This window comes from Lactuca virosa, chromosome 4, assembly GCF_052849685.1.
Source record: "Lactuca virosa cultivar CGN04683 chromosome 4, Lactuca_virosa_CGN04683_v6, whole genome shotgun sequence".
In the NCBI taxonomy this organism is placed as follows: domain Eukaryota; kingdom Viridiplantae; phylum Streptophyta; class Magnoliopsida; order Asterales; family Asteraceae; genus Lactuca; species Lactuca virosa.
Genome location: NC_136429.1, coordinates 117,358,698 through 117,381,222, shown reverse-complemented (window position 1 = coordinate 117,381,222; position 22,525 = coordinate 117,358,698). Strand labels below are relative to the sequence as shown.

The 22,525-nt window shown below is 34.1% G+C and overlaps 3 protein-coding genes across 3 annotated transcripts; 1 reads left to right on the top strand and 2 right to left on the bottom strand.

The window, feature by feature from the left end:
* Positions 1–5,603: 5,603 nt before the first annotated feature.
* LOC145168428 (protein translation factor SUI1 homolog) lies at positions 5,604–7,301 on the bottom strand. The gene is made up of 5 exons (XM_079087241.1): positions 7,119–7,301; positions 6,490–6,602; positions 6,210–6,415; positions 6,057–6,110; positions 5,604–5,962 (listed from the first exon to the last, which is right to left on the bottom strand). The coding sequence occupies exons 2-5, from the start codon at positions 6,524–6,526 to the stop codon at positions 5,918–5,920; spliced, it is 342 nt and encodes a 113-aa protein (XP_078943367.1). The 5' UTR covers positions 6,527–6,602; positions 7,119–7,301; the 3' UTR covers positions 5,604–5,917.
* Positions 7,302–8,004: 703 nt separating this feature from the next.
* Positions 8,005–8,862, top strand: LOC145104938 (uncharacterized). Its single transcript, XM_079042097.1, has one exon. It carries the CDS (start codon positions 8,005–8,007, stop codon positions 8,860–8,862), a length of 858 nt encoding a protein of 285 aa, XP_078898223.1.
* Positions 8,863–12,574: 3,712 nt separating this feature from the next.
* On the bottom strand, positions 12,575–14,408 carry LOC145107257 (polyubiquitin 4). The gene is made up of 2 exons (XM_079044102.1): positions 14,363–14,408; positions 12,575–13,858 (listed from the first exon to the last, which is right to left on the bottom strand). The coding sequence occupies exon 2, from the start codon at positions 13,856–13,858 to the stop codon at positions 12,713–12,715; it is 1,146 nt and encodes a 381-aa protein (XP_078900228.1). The 5' UTR covers positions 14,363–14,408; the 3' UTR covers positions 12,575–12,712.
* Positions 14,409–22,525: the final 8,117 nt, after the last annotated feature.

The window sequence follows — 22,525 nt, the reverse complement described above, 5'->3', positions numbered from 1 at the left end:
TTTTTCTTGTATTATTTAGTCATTGACACTTTTTTTTGTCTTTTAGTTTTCATTTTGTTTTTGTTATATTATGTTTCAACTAACTTTATTTAACAAAAAATTATCATAAACTTTCTCCATTGACCATTTTTCAAAAGGTTTTTTTTCTTCTTAAATTAACTACATCATTCTCATCTTAGTGAATTATTTTATAAAGCCTCATCGTCCAATTTGTCATTTTGTACACACATGTTATGTTTTTAAAAAGAAATATTGATTGACACTAACATTTAATGTAATAAATAAGTTATAATACTAGAAATAAAAATATATGATTCTTTTATTTTTTTTTAAATATATATAAAAGTTGTTGAGTTTTATTTAAAAATCGGTTTCTAAAAACACTAAAAATGGCACTGGAAATTTTAAAATTGTGAATAAACTTAAAACCATTTTAGTCCACAGAAGATAATTTTGAAAACATGAAAAGATTAAAATAATCATAGGAAGAAAAGGCTACAACCTATGAAAATTTTGATCATCTTGGGAGGTTGGAAGTTAATGAAGAATGTAAAATGTAGAACTCCACCTTAATTAGAAACATCAACAATTCTTATACTTGATTTGGATGCTAGTCCTTGTATATTTTAGTTGTTCTTAAACCTTAAAGACATATACCAAATAAGTCTTAAGGAAAAGCAACTAATAAGTACTCAAACTCTACACAACACATTACAAGAGAGGAGAGGGGAGAAGTCTTGGAAACCCATGACTTTTAGAGAGAAAAAGGGAGAAGTGTAAGGAAAAACAAATTAGCTTTTTTTTTTTAATTATTATTATTATTATTATTATCATATCTCCTCTTTATATACTACCACACATGTACTAAAGCACCATCCCTCAAACAAGTCTAACACATGTCCCTTTTATGACAAGTATGTGATGTAAGAAGCAAAACACAAAGAAGCCTTAACATCTTAAAGAGGTCTACACCTTTGTACAAGAAGTTAAGGATCAAGAGTGTTTTTCACTCGAGCTTCCAAATAACTAGTTACATGTAAGTAGATGGTTACTCAAAGTACCCAAATAAATATAGATAACATATATATTCATACATTATGAATCTAACTAGTTAATGTTCTATTTTATTATTATTTCTTAGAAACAATAATTCCATTTATGTTGGTAAAATATTATTTCCACAAAATAATAATTTTTCCAATTAAATATAAGAAATAGAAATATTTATCAAGGATCAAATTCTTATAAATAATACATTAACATCAAGTTGTTGTTAGTGTGACCTTTTAAAATCATATATTATCTAGAACTATCATCCTATAATATTTCTTGATCATAAAGATTTTTTCAAAAGTTACCTAAATTATTATGTTATAATTTTAAAATTTTAAAAATTGTTAAGAATATTATATAAACATTACGAGTTTAATATGTGATATTAGATTTAATAGGAAATGAACTTAGTTAATATAAAATATAAAAATATAAATATAATAGTAAGAGTAAAATAGAATTTTATTGAATAAAGAGTGAAGTGCACAAAACAAAAAACCCAAAAAACAGTCTTTAATAAGTAGTTGATAAAGTTGGCAAAAAAAACGACTCTTTCCAATATTAAAAAACACTTTATATGGGATAAAATACTTAGAAAATACAGTATTGTTGACTTAAAAAAAACTCATATCTTAGATGTTTTAATAATTTATTTGTTTACTAGGTGTGAGACTCATGTATTACATGAATTTATTTAAAAGAAAATTTAAATTAAAAATTCAAAATATTTGAGAAGTTTAAATTTATAATAAAAGTGAAAAAATATTGAATTACAAAAATTAAAGTGTTTTTTTTTAAATTTAAACAAATAATTTAGATAAATAAATAAAAGAAATTAATGAAACTTTAATTTAGTAATTTTAAAATTAGAAGGAAAGACCATTAATGAAATTGATATGCATTTATTATTAGATTTAAATAATATGTGAAATTTAATAAAATAGAAAAACCATAAAATGAAATGTGGAATAAAATTAATTTAAAATAATCATAAAATTACATATGGCAAGATGAATAAGAATGTGACATTTTGCAAAAAGATTTTTATTTATTAGAGTAGATTGAATGACGTATCACCCAAGGTATGGTGGCAATTCTTAATACGTCCCGCGAAATGAAACAAAGATAAATGAGCTTTGGTTGAGTTTTTATGATTTGCTGACCCGCAATACACGAGCCCATTTATTAAATGGGTCGTGTTTGGATTTGCAAATAATTGTGCGGGTTGACCCGTGTATCGCCCACCCTTTAGGACGTTCCTTAATATATATATATATATATATATATATATATATATATATATATATATATATATATATATATATATATATATATATATATATATTAAATAAATGTGAGAGCAGAGACTAAAAAGTAAATACATTATATTTAGACTTTATTTCCCATGACCCATGAACACGATTCTAACTCATGAACCTTAATCTGACCCATGAAATCGAATCTGACTCATGAACCCGCGAACTCGTATAAGTAAACGGGTTATGTGGGTTTACCAAGGTTGTAAAAATCGCTCGGCGGTCGACTGGCGATAAGCGATTAATCGGATTATGCGGGGATTAATCGGAGATTAATCGGGGACCCTTAATTATTAATAAAATTATTTAAAAATTTTATATTCCCTAAAAAACTAAGTATTTAAAAATTTAAAAATTTAAAATTTTAAAATTTTGAAAATTTGAAAATTTTAGTTTAATATTTTAAAATTTGAAAGCTTAAAATTTTGAAATTTTAAAATTTTGGTGTAATATTTGAAAATTAAAATTTTTTGAATTTTTTAAAAAATTCCTGCCTATGACCGCTGAGACCGCCAAGGGCCGCCAAGGACCGCCAAGGCCGACTTTGACCGATTTTGACCAATTTCCGCCAAGCACCCTAATCGTAATTGGTTTATGGCCGCTAAGCGATTAATCGCCGATTAATCGGCCGCCAAGGCCGATTTCTGCAACACTGGGGTTTACTAATCCAAATTAGGGTTGAACAAGTTGACAATAATATTTATATGAGTTCTGTCTGGGTTGAGCTTTTATGACTCGCCAACTCAACACGACACGGTTGCCACCCCTAACACAAGACCGGAGGGGGGGGGGGGGGACTTGTGTTCATACCCTATGATCACCATTCACCACCGGACCATCTTCATGGTTGTTGTTATTGATTAAACTAGCATTTATGAATAAGGTAATTACCAAAAATAATTTTTTCCCCACTTTGGAAAATAGCAAATTTGTTCAACACATAATCATTCTAGAGTACTTATGCCTTATGCTTGTTCCATACTAGATAATGTACATTCTGGACACAAAAGTTTCATAAATACACAAATACAAGCTTTGTTTATGTTATTTCTTTCGTTACAACCAATAATTAGTAATAGGCTAATCGCATATTCATCTGAAAACGAGTTCATCAAATAGAGTTCACTTAAGAAATCTTTACCAACCTCTCTCTTTACCGTCATAATCTTCAAATAACCAACCCGAACTTTTATCCGCATCAAGAAAGATGTGAACTTTTATACATATCAAATCGAGTTTACAAAGAAAGATGTGAATTGTTTTGAGTTTTGCTTTAACTAATGAAAATGAAAAGTAATGCCCTTCATGAAAACCATAACAAGCTACATATTACTTTTCAAAATCAAATTACATTATCTTTATATGTAATACCCATGTATACTTGGGAATTTCATATGGTGCAACCGAGGAATGTCTATGTGAACTTCAAACAATTGCATGAAACTTTCAATTAAGTTTATTGCAATAACGTTCATTTCAACTCGCTCCTCAAGTGTTGCACTCATCCTACGCTCTTCTTGGAGTCTTTTCATTAAGTTGAAAAACTCTTGTATATCTTTGGACATTGTAATCGTGAGGATTTGCATATTATGAAGCATTAACTTTCTACGATCCTTAATTTCTAAATGTAGTAATGGGATCCCCAATTCTCACAATTGGTATTATATACGGTGATAATCATGAATCAATTCTAATACAGTTCTATCAACAAGAACACATTGTCTAACCTAATGCGTATCACTCCATATTCTATAACTTCCACCTTTCTAAAGAAGCATTTCTTAAACAAAAAAAAACTTGAATAACGCTCAAGCTCAATAGCATATGGTTTGTGTTTTACCAACGAGCAACCTTTTGTCTACTTATGGAAATATGTTTGGAATAAATGAGTACACCTAAAAATTGCATAATATGGAGAAGGAAAAGGGATTGTGTCAACATGTCCCATTCCGAAGAAAAACAACCATTTTCTTTTTGCTTAGCATGTTCCTATCAGATAAATTCTTAAGAGAAGAGGAAAAAAAATCTTTTGTCAAAGGCGCGTAAGGTACCTTCCTAGACGTTCTTTTTTAATTTGAATCAGGCCTCCTCACTTGTTGAAGGCGATAACAAAATCATGGAATAAGAGCTTAACGCAGTTCGGCCCACAGGAACATATTCATAGGACTGAGATATCTCAGCTCATATCATCCGTTTTAATCCAACTAATCGGCTCTTAGGCGGCAAAACAATGGATGTTGAAGACTTTGATAAAAAAAACATACAATTCTTTAAAACAATGATATGGTTAAAAAATATTGAAACATTACAAATGGCAACCGGTTCGATGGAATTGTCAACTTCCAAAAAAACATACTATACTAGTCTAAAATAATAGCCTTTTCAACGCTTGAAACGCTTCAATCTTTCGGAGTTTTGTATGATTTCAGTTTAAGTTTTAACATTCTATTTGATTTCTTTCTTACTTTCACGTTTGTTTTTTGATGGGTCTCACATATGGTGTTTGTCTCTTCAAATAAAAATAAGAATGTTTATATCTTCTTTTAATATTATAAAATGCAATTACGATAGATGCAATCAAAATCCGTCCTTACCTCCGAATGACTCTAGTTTATAATGATCATGGAGGTGCACCATTGTCTCTTAATCAGTAAAACACACATTTTATGCAAAAAAAAAATCAAATTGGTCGGGTGCACCTTCGTATCAATTTGAAATATTGCTTTGGATTTGGGAATGATTCGACACATTTGATTGTATGAAAATAACTTTTACTTATTAAATAATAATACAGCTGAAGAAATAGCAATCAACAAAACAACACTATGACTATTCATTCTGGTCAGTTCTTCGGATTCCAGACAAATGTAATATTCCAGATAAAGTTTACTGTGTTACGTAAGGTTGTTTACATTTACACTATCATTGTCATGAGGCCTAATGAAGATTCTAATAATGAAAATATGGGAAAAAATGAACCTTAGCCTTCTAATACAAATCGTTTCAAAGTAATTCTAAGGATTTCGGAACCATTCTTTGCATTTCGGACAACAATAATAGTAATTCCTACTTAAAATTGTAGTAAGAAATCACATGAAAACTAATATGGTATGTCGAATTCATGCATACCTTTTGAAATGGAGTTCAAAGGCGTAGTCCATTTTTTCAGAAGTTTACAAATAAGATGATGTAATTCATGAAAAAACATACAAACAGAAGGCATGGGAACAAACGTAAAAAACTCCATGTACATTAGAATTAGATAAATATTCCCCGTTACATAATCACAACAAGAAACAAAGATCGCCCTTTCGTGAACCATACTTACACGCGACCTATTTATTTTCAAGATTTTACAATCTATAATTTCTAACATTGGGTTATTATTATTATTATTATTATTATTATTATTATTATTATAAATAAATAAATAAATAAAAGATGATTTGAGCAGATGATGAAAAATTACAAGCAACACGAAGAGCTAATATCGCTTAGATACAGCACAAGTTGCAAGCAGAAGAATGTTATGTCGCCGCCGTCGCTATTTAAAAACCATGAATTTTGATGTGTTCTTTCTTCACAATGCCAGCCTGGCAAAATACACATATAAATTAAAACAAATCCATGTAACAAAAATTTCTAAATAAATGTTTGTAAAGTCGTTGTCATAACAAATATGATTACTTGAACGAGAAAGGTGGATACGTTCTTCCTTTGATCACCTTGAAGTTGGATAACCTATAAAAATAATTACCTTTGTTACATCTGACATCATTAAACATGTTTTCATTGTGGAGACTTTGCTCCATGATAATGAAGAGAGAGAAAGAGAGAGACCTTGCCAAGTTCAGGGTCTTGAACAACAGTACCATTGCAGCAAAACTCCTTTTTAAGGTCTTTAAGTATCTTGTTGTAGCTGAATTCTTTCTTCAAGCCTTGAACAGTGGTCAGGCTTTTCCTACCATTGCGTTGCTGTATACGTATATGAACGTATTCCTTTGACCCAGCACCTGAGTTCTCAGCATTTGCCTCAGCGAATGGATCTTCAATCACAAATCTCACCATTAATTAATGCTTCAATATATTTTCAAACAACTCATAATCATCAAAAACATACCAAAGGCAGTTGGAATCTGGATGTCGAGCTCAGACATTAAACTTGAGTGCTAGAATTGGAGGCCACAACCACGCAAGCAAACAGCCTTCTTCGTGTTGAACAGAAGAACACAACTGAAACAATACAATTACTGTAAAAAAAAACTTTAAACCCAATTCAAATTCAGATGTGTTCAGTTTCAGTGTTCGTTCGTTTGTAATCAATTTCAACAACAGTTTACATGATTAATTGATAATCAAATCATTAGCGGAATTACATCTTAATTTCCGGTAATAATGAAGAAAGATAACGCATCCAAAATCGGATTAGGAAGAAAACATCCGGAAATTACAGCAAAACGAAAAATCGTTTAATAAAAACTAATTAAAGAAAATGTGAAGATCTGAACGAAGAAACCGATGATCCAACTCAAACATTATTTAACAACGGAATATGATTAAAATCGTTTGCGATTTTCATAATCAACATCTGATTCCATGATGTGATTGTAGAAGATAAACATCGTTTGGTTGATTTCATAAAAACGTCATAGAAATTGAAGAGTAATCAAACAAAAACGGATTTAGAACAACGAATATCATGGAAAGAAGAAGAAAAGAAGAAGAATGAAAATTAGATGAAAGGATTACCTGACAGGAACGGAAGAAAGAATCGGCGATCGGAGACGATGGAGATGGAGGAATGGATTGAATGAGGGTAATGTAGAAGCAATTTGGAATGGTGGATGGTTGAGACTCCTGTTTTATATCGGCCACTGTTTTGATTTCCCGGTGGCTGTAAACCACCGCATTCTACGCGATTTCCGTTTGGAGTTGTAAGCTCTACCATTTTTCCAAAAAACCAAGTTAAAATTTTAAATGAAGCCAATTGTTTTAAAAAGAGGCAATAGATTAATTGGTGTTATATAATTTTGACATATCAAAAGACCAAATTAATAAAATTATAGAATTTATGTTGGGTTAATCGGATATTAAAGCAAGGGCATTTTAGGAAAGTTCCATATTTAAGTTTTATTTTATTGTTTTAGAGTTTGAGTAGGATTCTATTTCAATTAATATATATAGTTGTAATAGTTTGCAATTTTAATTGCAAGTAAGAACCCACGTTTTGGTTAAACCTTTGGCATCAAGTAATTAAGTTTTTGTTCTTCTGTTTTCCTTGGGCTCCTGGTTTCTTGTTTTTCTTTTTTTGTTTGGCCTTTCTTGGAACACAAGAATATTGTATCTGGTTTGCTATCTACACTTGGTATCAGAGCGACGGTTGAAGAGGGTTGGTTCGAGTAAAGGGGATGTAGGCTTCATCCTTTGATCGGAGGCTTGTTCGGGTGAAAGAGACTAACCGAGGAGGTGCGGAATAAACGAACAGAAGAGATCCATCAAAGCAGGTGGCTTTAGATTTAGTTCTTTTTGTAGGTGCAAGAAGACGGTAGAGTGGGTTGCTTGTTTTCTTGGTCGGTGGAATAGATCTCTTTGAACAAGTTTGATCGGAATAGGGTTGAAGCTATAAAAAGGAAGAATGGCGATGAAAGAAGATCCGATGACATATCAAGTTTCGGTTTTGACTCCAACGAATTATCCGGTGTGGGCGGTCAAAGTCAAGTCGATTATGGATGCACACGGAATATGGGAGACGATCGAACCAAAGGCGTTAGGTGAAGCATCAGATCAAAAGAAGTCAAAACAAGCTCTTGCCTTTTTGTTTCAAGTGATACCCGAAGACATGGTGTTGCAAATGGCGAGTTACACCGAACCAAAGAAAGTGTGGAATGGGTTGAGAACACGGTATTTGGGAGTGGATCGGGTGAGAACGGCTCGACTTGCAACGTTAAAGAGAGAGCTTGAAAGTTTGCGCATGAAGGAGGGTGAAACGGTTGATGATTTTGTGACAAAATTATCAGGTTTATCCTCAAAAGCAAGGAGTCTTGGATATGAGCTTGAAGAAGGTGATTTGGTAAAAAGGTTACTAGATTCGATGCCTAAGTCGTTTCTTCAAATCGTGACTTCAATAGAGCAATGTTTTGAGTTGGATTCGATGTTATTCGATGAAGCGGTTGGTAGATTAAAGGCGTACGAGGAGCGTATAAGAGGAACCGAGAAACTGGAGGACACTCAAGGTGGGTTGTTGTTGGCTAGTGAGGAAAAATCACATGTTTGTAAGCATTGTGGCAATGAAGGTTCAAATCGGAATGGCTTTGGACGTGGCCGGGGAAGAGGTCGGGGGTCCGGGAAAAGTCGAGATGGTGAACGTTTCCAACGGGATAAAAGTCACGTTAAATGTCAAAAACGTGGTGAGCTTAGTCACTATAGCAACAAGTGTCCTAAATTGGAAAAAGAAGAGGCGGGTCTAATCGAAGAGGAATCAACATTGTTTTGAACGAGTGGCTCGTATGACAAATCCGATTAAGTGGGTGATTGTTGGGTTAATCGAATATTAAAGCAAATGCATTTTAGGAAAATTCCATATTTAAGTTTTATTTTATTGTTTTAGAGTTCGAGTAGGATTCTATTTCAATTAGGATATATAGTTGTAATAGTTTGCAATTTTAATTGTAAGTAAGAACCCACGTTTTGGTTAAACCTTTGGCATCAAGTAATTAAGTTCTTTTTCTTCTGTTTTCCTTCGGCTCCTGGTTTCTTGTTTTTCTTTTTTTTTTTGTTTGGCCTTTCTTGGAACACAAGAATATTGTATATGGTTTGCTATCTACAATTTAAAGATTTGACCCATATCGTTTTTTCTTATTTGAGGCAATTTTAGTCTATGGATGGGTGTTTGACATTGAGTTATGAAAAATGTTAATTGATTTATTAATTTTTTTAAACCAATAAATCTAAAATGTGTTTGAGGAGTTAATAAGCACTTTTAAAAATAGTTATCATAAAAAAATCATTTTTTAAAAGTCATATCTTTTATTTTTAAATTGGTTTAAAGCTTATTCGCTTAAAAAAAGTTTTCCAAATGTGACCAGTATTTGAGGATGTCCGAACGAACGTATGGTACAGAATGTGTGTACAAGTTCTTTAAAGCTATTACTTTGTTTTACGGGCAATGATATTTGCGCAAACCAACTATCAACGATTTCCACCAATTGTACACGGTGCATGAAAGCAAGCATGAGTTCCCCGGAATGCTAGGTAGTATCGATTGCATGCATTGGGCTTAAGCAGTGTGCCCCAATGCATGGTGTGGTTAGTACATGCGAGACGACCACAAAGAACCGACGATTATTCTAGAAGCAATCGTATCACATGATCTTTGGTTATGGTATGCATTCTTTTGTCCAGCTGGTGCAAACAACGACATCAATGTTTTGGACCAATTGTCGGTATTCAACAATATCTATCTTGGAAAGTCGCACGATGTACCTTTTCAAGCAAACAGGGTAGCATATAAGCGTGTGTACTATCTTACTGACGGTATATATCCTACCTTATCTTTTTTTTTTTGTGAATCATTTACATATTCGAACGACGAAAAAAGAAAAAAGTTTAAAGAGGTACAATGGCCAGCTAGGAAGGAAGTGGAGTGAACATTTGGTGTACTTAAGAGGCTTTGGCAAGTACTAGCAGTCGGGGCACGGTCATATGAAGTGAAAAGGTTGCAACACGCAATGTATGCGTGCATCATATTGCATACGATGATTCTTGAAGACGAAGAAAGAGTGATATGTTGATACAACGAAAACGAAGTTTTGCCAAATGTCGAAGGAGTAGTCGTTGGTACGTAAGAGTATAGGGCAAATAAAAGAGAAGTATATGATCGCGACATTCATCACCCCCTTCGTGCAGATTTGGTGGAGCACGTTTACAGGGCTCACATTCAGCCGCCGACAACATGTTGGCACGATGATTTGTTTGACGAATCAAATGAGGATTCATATGTCTTCGTCGAGAGCGAAGATTCCAATGACGATGATGAGAATGACGATGACGATGATGACGATGACGAGGACGGCGATTCTGAGTGACGTATTTTGGTTTTTTAAATTCAGATATTAATTATGTTTTCTAGGTTGTGTTTTATAATATTTGTTCTAGTTTTTTTTTTTTTTTTTTTTTTTCTTTTTTTAGTCTTGCTTATTTTAATGTATCTTTTTATGTAATTTTTATTTGAATGAAGTGTTCTTAATTTTATTAATTTTTATGTTTACAAATTACTTTTAAAAAATTATATTAATTTTTTAAATTATAAATCTAAAAAAGAGTGAAATATCCTTTCCTTACACACCGTGGCTTTTGTTGAGGGAATGAAAAGTAAGGGAAAAGATGACGTAACAGACAAAAAGGAAAAGATTCTTCCTGCATACACCTTCGGGTCTAAGTCTACGTGTCCATAAACACCCTTTATCTTAAAAGTTATTTAAGAGATGATATGATAATTATGGAATGGACGGGTTCGAACCCACTTTAGTTCATTTCAAACCAATAAACCAAAAGAAAAAAAACTCAAATGCAAAGAAACGAGTCACGAAAAATATAAAATACAAATTGGTATTAAAGAAATGAGGATGTGGTGGCGTTGGCGGAGGTGAAGATGATAGTAGAGGTGGTAGAGGTACGATAGCGATTGTGGTGGGAAGTGGTGGGGAAGTCCATTTTTTGTTCATATCTATTTATTTATTTTTACATTATATATCATCCAATTTATTAAAACTGTTTATATAACATGCCGCAAAGGTAATATGTGAATATGTTGAACAAAATGGATGATATATGTTATAAAAAAATGAATAAATATAAACAAAATATGTGAATACCTATTTATTAGCCTCCTAAGTCATTTTCCCTATTTATTTCTTAGTTTTTTGCTTTTCACTTTTTGTTTTTAGTCTTTTAGAAAGTAGGAAATGGAGAAATATGTGAATACCGTTCCCAATTAAAGCTAGAGCTAGTTACTTATTTGTTATTTTATTTTTACTCTATAAATTAATTAGAAAAACTAATATTAATATTATTATAAAGTTATTATTAATTAAAAACACGTAGGTGTTTGATCTAATGGTATCAATGATATTTTAAATTAAAAAGATATATATTTTTTAACCAAAGATTAAGGATTTAAGTTACCACTAAAATAATAAAATTATTAGTAAAATAGTTGATGTGTGTAACCTATTCTAAAAAAAATATTTTCTCTGTACTATATTAGTAGTTTATGTTTCATTTTTGGTTTGTCCCAAAATAATAACGTACTTCTAAAAACAAATATCGTTTTTACCAAAATACCCTCATTATTATTAACCTACAATGGAATTACATTCAACAAAATGATGAAAGTAAATCCAACAAAATGGTATAATTGACATTTCATTTAATAAAGTTAGAGGTAATTAATGTTTCGTTATTTGTTTTTGGACAATAATTTTGGGATGGAAGAAATATATGGCTAGAAAACTAATGTGGTTGTTAAGTTAATGTTATCTATAATAAGATTATCTTTAATTAATTAGATTATTGTTTTTTGTTGTTCCTAAAACTAAATAAAATATATAAGATTAGAAAAACTAATGTGGTTGTTAAGTTAATGTTACCTTTTATTAGATTATCTTGAATTAATTAGATTATTGTTATTGTTACTGTTTCGTAACATCTTCAAAATGAACAAGTTTTTGTCTTTTCAAATATTTTTTTGGAAAAAAAATTAAAAGGATATGTACAAAGTAAAAAGATAAAATAGAAATAAACTAGAGTAATTATTAGAGTCAATTTACAAAATTATAAGTAAAAAACCAAAATTGCAAATTAATATGACTTGGAATTCATGAATTATATAGGGAAGTAACCTTTAATTAGGAAAAATATCAAATTGGTTTTAGTTTTATCTTTAATATCTATTTACGTACTAGATTGATTCGATAAATATCTAATTGTTATCCAATTTGTATGCCACAACCGACAAATAATTATATTTATATTTATAATCAATAACCGGATGATAATTGAAAATATTATAGTTATTAATGGATTATAAGTGGACATATCCTACTTGATGAAAATTGGATATTCAATAATCCGATAATTAAATAAGAATTGTATTGAATTTGACAACACAAAGAAAATGAAAAATTAAAATAACATGACTTAATCAATTTCACAGAAAACCAAAGTTTTTTTATTCAACAATTATTCACTTCAAACCATCAAACCAGAGTTTCAATCAACACAAACATTCAAACATACACAAATTCATTCAACAAGAACCTTCATAACATCACCAAACCAAACCTTCAATTTCCACCTCGAAGACGAAGGACAAGATGAAGAGTCGACTCTTTCTGGATATTATAATCCGCCAGAGTCCGCCCATCCTCCAGCTGCTTTCCGGCGAAGATCAACCGCTGCTGGTCCGGTGGGATCCCCTCCTTGTCCTGAATCTTCGCCTTCACATTGTCAATCGTGTCAGAACTCTCCACCTCCAAAGTAATCGTCTTCCCTGTCAATGTCTTCACGAAAATCTGCATCCCTCCCCTCAGCCTCAACACAAGGTGAAGTGTCGACTCCTTCTGGATGTTGTAATCCGCCAAAGTCCGGCCGTCTTCAAGTTGTTTTCCGGCGAAGATCAACCTCTGCTGGTCTGGTGGGATCCCCTCCTTGTCCTGGATCTTCGCCTTCACGTTGTCAATGGTGTCGGAGCTTTCCACCTCCAAAGTAATCGTCTTCCCTGTCAATGTCTTCACGAAAATCTGCATACCACCACGGAGACGGAGGACCAAATGGAGGGTTGACTCCTTCTGGATGTTGTAGTCGGCGAGGGTACGACCGTCTTCTAGCTGTTTTCCGGCGAAGATCAATCTCTGTTGGTCTGGGGGGATTCCTTCCTTGTCCTGGATCTTGGCCTTCACGTTGTCGATGGTGTCGGAGCTCTCCACCTCCAAGGTGATGGTTTTTCCGGTCAAGGTTTTCACAAAGATCTGCATGCCTCCACGGAGACGGAGGACAAGATGGAGGGTTGACTCCTTTTGGATGTTGTAGTCGGCGAGGGTACGGCCGTCTTCGAGCTGTTTGCCGGCGAAGATGAGTCTTTGCTGGTCTGGCGGGATACCTTCCTTGTCTTGGATCTTGGCTTTCACGTTATCGATGGTGTCGGAGCTTTCGACCTCGAGAGTGATGGTCTTTCCGGTGAGAGTTTTGACGAATATTTGCATACCTCCACGAAGACGGAGGACGAGATGGAGGGTGGACTCCTTCTGGATGTTGTAATCGGCCAAAGTCCGGCCGTCTTCGAGTTGCTTTCCGGCGAAGATAAGTCTTTGCTGGTCTGGGGGAATTCCTTCCTTGTCTTGGATTTTTGCCTTGACGTTGTCTATGGTGTCGGAGCTCTCAACCTCGAGAGTGATGGTCTTACCAGTAAGGGTCTTAACGAAGATTTGCATCTTTTAAAAGGAGAAAGAAACAATTATTAGAAAACGAAAACAGTTTGATCATCAATTCATCAACAAACAAATTCATATCGTACAACAGATTTCAGATTACAATTCAAAAACAAATTAACAACTTTATCCTCTGAAATTGAACTAAAAAACGACTTAGATCATGAATTTATTTACAAAAAATCATCGTTCGAAGCTCTTTGACAAGAACATCGATTTTGGAATTGATGTGTTGAAAAAAGATCGAAAACACAAAACTATAACAGATCGTTAATAAATTCGATGATTAGATCTAGAAACCATAATTAAAACATATTAAGACACTATCGATCGTGTTAATTACAAGATCGGGTTATATCTAAAATCAAAAGCCACATACCGATCAAAAACTCATGGTGATTGAAACAAACAGATCAAAAACACTAATAACCTTTAATCGATTGAAAATAAACTGTTCAACAACTAAAGAAACATAAAAGCATAAAAAGATAAAAGAAGAATAAGTACCTTGGGATAATTGAAGAAGTCAGAGCTTTGAAGATAAGATGATTGCAGGATGAAGGAAGATAATGGATTTGGGGGTGGATTTATAGGATGAGAAAAGTTTCTTCACAAAAAGGAAGGCTAACGCTACGGGGTTGTTAGATAATAAACGAACGAAAATATGACACGTGTCAAGAAAAAGTTGATGAAGGGTCTGAAATTAGAGTCGTTGGATTCCGATATTTAATCAGTGGCGGTGATTTCTAAGGCTGCCGTCTTCTTTTGGGTTTGGATAATTTCTTTTCTTTGTGCGTGCGTCCAAGAAACTTTTAACTTAGATCTTGAGTCGATGGTATATATTTGGTTTTTGATGGATATAATTTATAAATTTTATAATTTTAGGAATACAAGATTAGGTTAATCTTTTTGAAAAGTTGTTATAAATAATTAGAGAATAAAGTATCTTCTTGATATTGAAAATACTTTTATTTATTAATTTCTTTATTTTTTTTATTTTGGAAAGTAACTTCCTAACGAGGGTTTTTTGTCCGGCTTTCGCGCACTAATCATCTGCTGCAAATATGAGATTATGCTTTATGTTGTGGAGTCACTGCAGACGAACATTTATGGTCACAGAGGCTGAGTAGTGTCAGAATTTAAACATTGGTCAATAGGTTATATATCATATATTTTCTAAGTTTTACCAAGTTACCACAAACCAAGTGATTATATTGAAAATACTTTTAATTATACAAAATATGTTTGATTTGGATGGATAAAATTTATAAATTTTATAATATTAGGAATAAAAGATTAGGTTAAACTTTTTGAAAATTTATTATAAATAATTAGAGAATAAAGTCTGTTTTTATATTGAAAATATTTTTAAATCAAATAAAATAGGGAAAGTGAGTATTCTAACCCATATAAATGAATAATTTGAAAAAAATAATGATCATTTTTTTTTTCTTTTTGTAAAATAACTATTTTATCGGGAATATATCATTTTAGAGAGGTCTCTGGAAAACCGAAGTAGGATTTCGGACACTTGCTCCGGGATAGAGTTTTTTTTTTGTTATATGTAAAATGTGTTTTGTTCTTTTTGTATAAGTTTTGTTTTTATAAAATCTAAAATTGAACGATAATCTTAAAATCAACAAAAAAACTAATAAATACATAAACTTAAGGGATTTGTTTTAAGTAATATTACAATGTTCAAATGACATTTGTACTTGTACCCAAAAAAATTCCGCTAATCGTTTACGATATGACATAGCCCATTAACCATTTTTCCCCTCTATATAATACGACTTCCTGAAGATCAACATCTCCAGGAACCAACACAAAAACACTCCCACAATCCCTCCACTGTCAATCGGTTGTGGTATATCCGGGGCCCTTTCGAGGGTCATGTTGAAACTCTGTAGTGGGATTGCATCGGTTGGTTCGGTACCCCGGTAGTGGATACTCACTAGCAGTCTATGGATGTGGTATCGCATACCAATAAACCATTACTCTTCTTCTAAAAAATATTTGTTCTTCCAGTGACTATCGTATATAGTCATTTTAAATGTCTTCAAATCCAAAGCACCCAAAAAACCAGTGAGCAAATGGTATATTGATTTGGATGTAAAGCTACACAAAATGTTGAAATTAAGTAATCATAAAATAACATTATCTTATAAATTACTATTACTTAGGTAATGTAATTCAAACACAATTATACCGTATCACACTCTGCCCAAGCTGGATAAACAGGTTCGTTGTTTATATAAACTGTGTACAACAGGTTCTAAAAGATTGTCAAATGGTGTTAGTTGTTGCCATGTGTGACAATTCCAAAAATTGTCACCGATCGTTAACCTGAGAAACGTAATAAACTAAATATTAATCAATCTAAGATGAAAATATAAGATTTCACATCCCGTTATCAGTCAAATCATTCGAAAACTAAAAATGTGGTGCGCATAAAGTCGTGTCATCATTTGCAGATAATTACATATTCCGAAATTACACGTCTTCCCGATCCCGGAAATATAAATTTCATGAAAATCTAACTCCGTATGAATTAATTATGATTTTTATAAAATATAAAAATACACCGTGCAAAAAGTTACAACGTCAAAAGTTATGATGAGAACGGTTGATTTTAGGCTAAAGTCGCCAAAAAGAGAATCAAAGTACTCCTCAGCACAAAACCGATGACACAAAGAATGCCAAAAATCTATGTACGAGAGATATATGATTTTTCGCAAAATCATTTAAAAGTATAAAAATAAGGGCTAAAAATAAATTCAAAATTAGCCAATGCAACCTAGAGGAAAGTTGTAGTACTCGTCAATAGCTACACGTGGATATAAATAACGTTGAAAATAGAGCTCGTATGAAAAAAGTTACACAATTTAAAAAAATCAGTATTACGGCGCGTGCATCCGCGCGTTAGGCACGCCGAGCCGACTTCTAGAAGTGGGGGGGGGGTATGTGGACCACTAAGTTTCTGGCACGTGTCATGTAGCATGAGGAGCTACCCAACCATGGCATGGCACGCCTCTGACAGGGCGTGGCACGCTTCCTGTGTTTTGGCCTATATATAGCCTGCGAATCTCAGCCACTTCACACACCAAAAATCTACATTTTTCTCTTGTTTTTCCTTCGAGAATTCTTTCAAAAATCTTAATAAATTTTCTTCATTATATATTTTGATGGGTTTTGAGCATTACATCATTCCTATGGTGCACATGCAACCCTAATGCTTTGGATCTAGGTTTTTCTCAAGTTATACATGCAATAATCATCCAAAGCATAAACCCTAGTTCTAGCATACAATTTTCGAAATTGAATACATAAAAACAAAGCTAGAAGAATACTGTTTCTTGTAGCTTGTTGATCTTGACCTTTAGAGCTCTAGTGCCTCAATTGTTGCACCTCTAATGGAGTCACAAACACCAAGTAGCAACAAGGAAGAACAAGAGAGAGAGAGAGAGAGAGGGGGGGGGGGGGTAATATTGTTGCTTAATCATCAAGCTGCCCACAAGATCCTTCCAGAAGACCCTATGGACGAAATCTATGTGGGCTTCCACATAAAATTCGTCCACCCCTTCCTTAGGGATCAGAAGCCCAACTTTGCAATTATCTTATAATTACAACATCAGTCCCTTTAATTTAATTAGTCTCTTTTAATCACCAAATTAATTCCAAATTAATTTCTGATCATTACTAATAAAAAAATATGATTTCTCAATTAATATATTATTCTTATAATATATTAATAAATTATAATTAACCTCTTTCTCTATAATTCATCCTATCAGTTGCTATGGTGAAGGCAACCCAAAAGGACCATGCTAGTATCGGGTCAAGTACATACCAATTATAGTTATGGGCTTAGACACCTAATCCAACAGTCGCCCACTTGGAAAAGTCTAATAACTATAACCGCAAGTACGACTTCAAAATCCGATTAGCAATTGTAGCTCTCAAAAGCCGATGTCGAACTCTGACCTAGTCAATAGCGCGTCCTTTAGATAAGGGATCATATAATCCTATTTTCTTCAAGATATCGTGTGGACAAAGACATGGAATAAAGTCATATTCATTGTCCAGCTGTTTGTTTCCCGATTTCTGATTTGTTTGACATAGAACTAAATTGAACACATCAATTGAGTCCTGACCGGGCCCGACACATAAGTCAAAACAAAATCATTAAGGGGCTCAAGATATCGCTTTTAATCCTCTTAGGATAAAAGGAACATATAAACTTCGACTTATATGCTTGTACTGATTACTTGTTAAATTATGCATAATAATACGTTTTATAACATAAAGTTACTGATGCGTTTTTGTACTATCAATGCACAACCAACTCGTAATCAACAACTCATATATCTTGGTTTGAAGACTATATGATATTACCGTCTCACAATCACTCGTGATAGATTCCATGAAGTGATTCATGTGAGCGAGAGTTTAATCTAATACCCAAATCTTATTTCAAGAGCACTCATGAACGTTGTAGCAAACTTTTGCTATGTCTAAATACCTTAGACAATCTACAAGCCAATTCATGACAATCTAACCTCATAACCTACTTCCAAAGTATGATTGACTATGGATCGTTCGAATAATCATATTATTCTGGAAGTCAAACCATGCAAAAGTGAAACACAAAATATACAATTGACAAAAGACAGTAAACTTTACTTATAAATAAAACTATTATTACTTAATCATCAAATGTCAATTACATTTATTTATTACAAGTTTCTAACTGTCTACCTAATCATTAAAACTAATATCGTCCCTTAGGCCAATGCTCGTAGCATGCTGCAAATGCTTAACCCTACTCAGTCCCTTCGTAAGGGGATCTGCTGGGTTATCCTCTGACGATACCTTCTTCACTACGAGGAGTCCTTCTTCTACCCGATGTCTTATGAAGTGATATTTTATGTCGATGTGTCTGGATCTTCCATGATCTCTCGGTTCCTTGGTTAAGGCGACCGCACCCTCGTTATCACAGAAAATCTCCATAAGCTCCTTTATAGTTGGTACAAGTCCAAGGTCTCCGATGAAGTTCTTTACTCATATCGCCTCCTTCGACGCTTCGCTTGCTGTTTCTCTGATTCGCACGTTGAATCAGCTACAGTTTCTTGCTTGGAACTTTTCCATGTTACTACTCCTCCATTCAGGGTAAATACCCAGCCCGACTGAGAGTGGAAATTATCTTTGTCGGTCTAAAAGCTGGCGTCACTATATACCATGTCACTCTCAAGTCATCACTCCCACCGAGGGTAAGGACCCAGTCTTTAGTGCTCCGCAGGTACTTAAGAATGTTCTTTACTGCTATCCAGTGAGTTCTACCAGGATTCCCTTGATATCGACTAACCATGCTCAAAGCAAAAGCCACATCAGGGAGAGTACATGTCATAGCATACATGATCGAGCCAACAGCGGAACCATATGGTACTCGACTAATTTCTGCTATTTCGGCATCGGTATTCGGACTCTGAGTCTTACTCAGTTTGGTATTGCTCTGGATAGGCAATTCTCCTTTCTTGGAATTCTCCATGTTGAAACATTTCAACACCTTGTCCAAGTAGGTGCTTTGACTAAGTCCTATTAGTCTTTTACTCCTATTTCTCAATATCCTTATCCCTAGAATGTAAGCAGCTTCCCTGAGTTCCTTCATAGAGAAACACTTCCCAAGCCAGGCCTTAACTACCTGTAAGGTTGGAACGTCGTTTCCTATGAGTAGTATGTCATCCACATACAACACCAGAAAGCTAACTATACTCCCACTAGCTTTGACATATACGCAAGACTCATCCTCGCTTCTCGAAAAACCAAACTCTTTGACTTTCTCATCGAAACAAAGATTCCATCTGCGAGATGCTTGCTTTAATCCATAAATGGATTTCTCAATCTTACACACTCTATCGGATACTTAGCATATACAAAACCCTCTGGCTGTCTCATGTAAACATCTTCAGCCAACTTCCCATTAAGGAAAGCGGTTTTGACATCCATCTGCCATATTTCATAATCATGAAAGGAAGCTATGGCTAGCATAACCCTTGTAGATTTTATCTTCGCTACTGGTGAGAAAGTCTCATCATAGTCAACTCCAGGAGTTTGAGTAAAGCCCTTCGCAACCAATCGCGCTTTATATGCGTGTACTTTCCCATCCACGTCAGTCTTCTTCTTGAAGATCCAATTGCACCCGACCGTCTTACGACCTGGTACATTGTCTACCAAGTTCCAAACTTGATTGTCATACATAGACTGAATCTCGTTGTTCATCGCCTCTTTACACTTTGCAGACTCTTGGCCCGCCATGGCTTCCTTGTAGTTGTTAGTTTCATCCAAATTTACCAGTGTGCTATCACTGATAAACGCATCACCTTCACTTGTTATATGAAAACCATATAACACAGGTGGAACACTAACTCTACTGGAACGTCTCAGAGGTAAGGACTGGTCAACTGGTTCAACAGGAGTCTCATCCTCAGGTTGAGTGCTAGTGTTAGAGGTTCCTTCATCTCTTGACTCTTGAAGCTCTTCAAGGTCAATTTGCCACCCACTGTCTTCTTGGCATGTGAGTTCTCTTTCACGAAGGACACCCATTCGTGCTACGAAGACCACGTTCTCATTAGGTCTATAGAACAAATATCCAAAGGATTTTTGTGGGTAGCCGATGAAAATACAACGCTCACTATGAGATTCAAGCTTGTCGTGAGTCTATCGTCTTACGAAAGCCTCGCAACCCCAAGCCTTGATATGTGCTAACGAGGGAACCTTCCTTGTCCATATTCCGTGAGGTATTTTGGCAACCTTCTTAGTTGGGACTATATTAAGGATATAAGCGGTAGTCTCTAAGGCATACCCCCAGAATGAGATAGGTAACGAAGCTCGACTCATCATTTAATGAACCATGTCCAACAAGGTTCGATTGTGCCTCTCAGCTACACCATTAAGTTGTGGTGTCCTAGGTGGCGTCAATTGTGAAACAATTCCATATTCCTTGAGATACTCGTGGAACTCAATACTAAGATACTCACCACCTCTATCAAATTTTGAGCATATTTATCTTCCGACCCAATTGATTCTCCACTTCTTGCTTAAACTCTTTGAACTTTTCAAAAGTTTCTGACTTATGCTTGATTAAGTAGATATACCTATATCTGCTATAATCATCAGTAAAAGTCACGTAGAAGCGATTCGCATCCCTTGTGGTGGATATGAAGGGTCCACACACATCTGTATGTATGAGATCCAACAAACCCTTACCCCTTTCACAAGAACCAGTGAAGGGCGACTTGGTCATCTTTCCAAGCAAACAAGACTCGCACGTGTCATCTGACCTATGGTCAAAAGACTCCAACACTCCATCCTTTTGGAGTTGAGATATGCGCTTCTTGTTGACATGTCCAAGACGGCAATGCCACAAGCATGATTTGTGTAAACCATTAGACAAATCAATATGTAACACATCATTTCCTAAGTTATCAACAACCATCATAGTTTCATACACTCCATTACAAGGTAATGCTTCAAAATAAAGAGTACCATTATAAAAAGCATTTATTGAACCAATTTCATTATTAAACGAAAATCTAAAACCTTGTCTGTGTTGGATATAGTGTCTAAGTCCATAACTATATATGATATGTACTTGACCCGACCCGACATGGTCCATTTGGGTTGCATGGCATTGCAATAATTGGATAGACCAAAATGAGAGAAAGGACACTTAAGGTTTTTTAATATATTATAAGTACTAATATATTAATAATATTATTTAATTAGTATTGATCAAAGAATTAATCTTGAATTAATTAAGTGATCAAAAAGAGCCAAATTAAATATATGTGGTTGATTATGTAAATAATCTATTCTTGTATAGTGGGCTAATGATCCATGGTTTGTGTGGATTGGGTTAAAACCCATAAGGTGCTCCATGGATAGTCCATGGGGGTTACAAACCCATGGATAATGGAATATGGAAAGCCATGACAATTAGGGTTTACATGGTGTAACCCTAATTGTGTCACAACTATATAAAGGCTCCTTGTCTAGCAAAATTGGACTACTACAAGCAAGTAAGAGGACTAACCAATTTTTGAGTATAGTGTAATTCTCTCAAGGTTATTCCAAGAATTGTGGTGTTGTGTGAAGCATTTGAGGCATCACATTTGGGGTGCTAGGCTCACAAAGTCATCAAGGAATCCAAGCTTCTAAAAGGTATGTTATTCTACTTGAATTTGTATTGTAAGTTATTATGAACCTTGGAAAAATCATTTTGCATGTATCTTAGTCAAACATAGATCCAAGGTTTCTAGGGTTGCATGTACACCATAGGAGTGTTAGAATGCTCATAACCCAACAATGGTATCAGAGCCAGGTTTGTTTGTTTGATACTTGATGCAAAATAGCTGAAAAAATTGAAATTCTTGTTGTCTGCACAGGAGACTCGCCGAGTCCATAGAGGAACTCGACGAGTCCAAGCATATCTTCAACCAACTCGGCGAGTCAGTTCTTGCACTCGACGAGTTGGCCATGCAGAGTGCAAATTTTCGACTTTTGCTGCTGGAAATGGACTAGAAACATTACCCTAAACTGTTTTGGTGTTATAAAACCTGTTTTAGATGGTGTAATGCTTATGCTAATCCATTTACAATGGCTAATATCAAA